Raw genomic sequence first — 3,477 nt, forward strand, 5'->3', positions numbered from 1 at the left:
AATCGCCTTGTGGCCATTGTCAGTTGCCTTTACAATCGTGACCGCGACAGCCCCGACAGCGACACAGACAAGCCCACAAACTGCCGCAAAGACGGCAACCCAACGAAGTCGCTTTTGACGAGTATTTGGGCCTAATTTTCAATTGAGGGGTTATGTTTTCATGGGAGCTCAAACCAGAGGGCGACAAGGCTTGCTCAGAAGCAGACTCCAGCGGAGCGTAAGCGTTGGGCGAGGCGGGAGGCATTTGCAGGGAACAAGCCAAATTGAGGAGTGACATGTTGTAAAGCACTCCAACAAAAGCATTCTGTTATCTGCGAAGAAAATGAAGCATGGAACACTGATAGATATATACTTCGTATATATGTACACCAAGTTCAACCTTATTTTGGTAAACGCTTCTAACGTTAGTGCATATTTGTCTCAAGTGTTGTGTTGTTGTGTGATTTTGCAAAATGAGAATACGGTATTCCAATGAAATTATCCAGTAATTCAATCACGAATATTCAAGTGGTCGCGAATCCAAGTCAGCAAATTTTACATGAGCCAACTCTACTCCTTGGAACGCGCACTTTTGAGTGATGCACGCGATATCGTCGAATGGATACATAATGTACATGTGGTGTGGCCAATGAGAGCCAAGAGACAATGTTATTCACAATACCGTAAGCTAATCAAAGGAGAGCCAGATGTTTTATCCAAATGCATCGACATAATTGGTGGATACCTGCCAATCCCAACAGTGCATCCATTTCATTAGGGAGATTTGTACAATTCCCTCATTAAAATAGTTCCACTGTTGTTTTGACCCGAAATACTGTTTCAATGAGATTTATAAAGAACTTTGTATGCTCCGACCAACTCACCTCTTACTAGGGATTAAGTGCATGTCAGTGGTTAGCGATAGCTAACCACTAGCGATGCAGTTAACCCCGGAGATTTAGCATCGTATGTACTCACCGGGTCCCAGGTTACAGTGCTACAGGAGAAGGTGTATCCGGATGAATTAATTCCCTCATTGAAACAGTATTTCGGGTCAAAACAACGTTGGAACTGTTTTATTGAGGGAATTATTCTGGAGATTTCTCAAAGTAATCCGTGTCCGTGTGCGTAATAATTACCCTCAATCTTTAGTACAATCACGGAAACTCATGAAATTTATAGCGGAATCCGTGAAAAGAGCAGCTAACATTATCACGGAATCGGATAATCATAAGAAATACTTCGACGTAGAGGTTATCCGAACAGGAGGGGTTTCACTCGGTGGTTTAGTGTGCTATGAGCAGGTTAAGAAGCGAGGATGACTTGGCGCTGTTGATACAGGCGAACCACGAGCGACCATTCCTCCAACATCTACCAGTCATGAAGTCTTGGAGGTGCAACTTGCTTAAAGTTCCTGGTTTCTCTCGCCAGGAATGCGAAGTCGACGGCAAGGAAAAGTTCCAGAAGGAGTCTGTGTATTTGTATGGTGTCGACCGACGGTATGAGTGCGAGCAGAAGTTTGCGAGACAGGCAGGCATCGCGAAGCGAGAACGCTTGACAACCATGACGAGTACTTCCACAGACAGCATTATTGCAAAGTAGCTGATCCGTTATGTTTAGTCATGACGCGGAAATCTAATTATATTGTACTTCGTACATACAATATGTGAAGTATACCGCTTCCGCTTTGGGCGCAGTCTCCTCTAGTGTTCATCATATCCTTCTAGTAACGTTATTTATACTAACGTTACGTATTCGTCGAATAGACCACTCAATTCAGGGTCGTACTATGTTGTACTAAGTTGTACTATTAAAGGAGCGCTACTGCATACTATTAATAGTACTACGTTGATACTTACTGTAAGTTACTATAAATAGCACTACTATTAATAGTACATAGTACTACGTAGTAGTAGTACTGGGAGTACCTATTATAAGTACTACTAGGTAAAAATATTGATATTTTAATATCAATATTAAAATATCAATATTTTTACCACTTTTACTGTACTATTAAAATAGTACAGTAAAAGTCGTACATCCGCATATTCAGTACTAGTACTTGTACCAGTACTATTTAGTACAACTGTAGTAGTATAGTACTAGTACTTACTAGTAATACTTGTAATTAATAGTAATACTAGTAAGTATTAGTACTATACGTCGTACAGTACTCGTAATGCTGTACTAGTACTTACTTCGAAGTACTACACAGTACTACGTATTACACATCTGGAAGTACTACTACTAGGTACAGGAGTCTACCAGGTAGTACTAGTACGTACCCCTTCAATTTCGTACATCCGCATACAGTACATGAACTACTCCGTTCCTAAATACTGTCTCGTCTTAGTACTACATACTGTACACACTACTAGTATACAGTTAAATCTTGTGCTCCTAGTACTCGTACTAACTACTCCTTTGAACCCCCCCTGTTCAGCATCGTACAGTACGTTGTGTCACCTACATTACCTTCTATGTACTGCTGTATGTTGTAATGTACGTACTGGAATACTAGTATTTAGTACGGTATTACATATTAATACTGTATGTACATATTAATACTGTATGTACTGTACTTTCTGTACAGATAAAGATAATACAGTCAAATTAGACTTTTATTGTGTTTATGTTGCTTCTGCATTGTACTATGCTCACTAAACTATAGTCATAAACAGTGCATTGAATATCTTGAGAAAGCTTATTATGACGCACTTTGACAGTTACTTTTTTTACTTGATTAAAGTATGCTATGTGCACAGATTGTATACCGCTTGCGCTTTGGGCGCAGTCTCCCTGTGAATCGTCCAATTACTCTGTGATTCTTAGTGCGCACGACTTTGTAGTATCGCCAAATCCCTCTATCGATTTCGTATGGCAGAGTGTCCTGTTTTGAATGTTACTTCACTTGGTTAACGTAAACTAGTACTAGTACTGCACGTATACTCACAGAATACTACGTACAGTGCGCGACAAAAAGGTAATGACACGCACCAAAATGAGCTAATTTTAGGACGTTTTAGCCAAAATTGGTCAGAAACGACTGATTTTTGGATATAATGTACTACTCTGGTCCAAAATAGTTGTTAGGTTCGACTTTCTATTGGCGGCATTTTTCTAAATTAGCCCCAAATTGCGATGTGATTGGTGCATTAGAAATCGCAAGATCTATGCTATGATTGGATAGTTTCTGGGCTTTCTAGAGCGTTTTGGTTGATGAGATATTGGGCGCCAAAATTTGTGTGTCGCATGCGCTGACGAAAAGTCATCAGAATAAGCTCATAACACGATCGTTTCTCCAGCCAACACCGCTTCTCTCGTCGAACTAACTCCACTATGCAGCCACAACTCTCCCACGGCGCTTCCGACCCACTTCGACCGTCTAACGAGCCCCGCGATGGCAAGCGGCACCTACGCCCTGCCGAGCGTCATGCAGTGTACGAGACTCTGCTTGGTGCCTCCAGCAACGGCACGCTCCCTCGCGGCATCATCGTC

General features: G+C 41.4%; 1 protein-coding gene across 1 annotated transcript in view; it reads right to left on the minus strand.

Moving 5' to 3' along the window:
* Window positions 1–244, minus strand: part of H257_12937 (hypothetical protein) — a gene marked incomplete at both ends in the record, with an annotated part of 4,868 nt that extends 4,624 nt beyond the window's left edge. Inside the window, one exon of the mRNA XM_009840338.1 lies at window positions 175–244. Within this exon, the coding sequence (XP_009838640.1) occupies window positions 175–244 (70 nt within the window). The remainder of the gene's footprint in view (window positions 1–174) is intronic.
* Window positions 245–3,477: the final 3,233 nt, after the last annotated feature.

Source organism: Aphanomyces astaci (genome assembly GCF_000520075.1).
Source record: "Aphanomyces astaci strain APO3 unplaced genomic scaffold supercont1.44, whole genome shotgun sequence".
NCBI lineage: Eukaryota > Oomycota > Saprolegniomycetes > Saprolegniales > Verrucalvaceae > Aphanomyces > Aphanomyces astaci.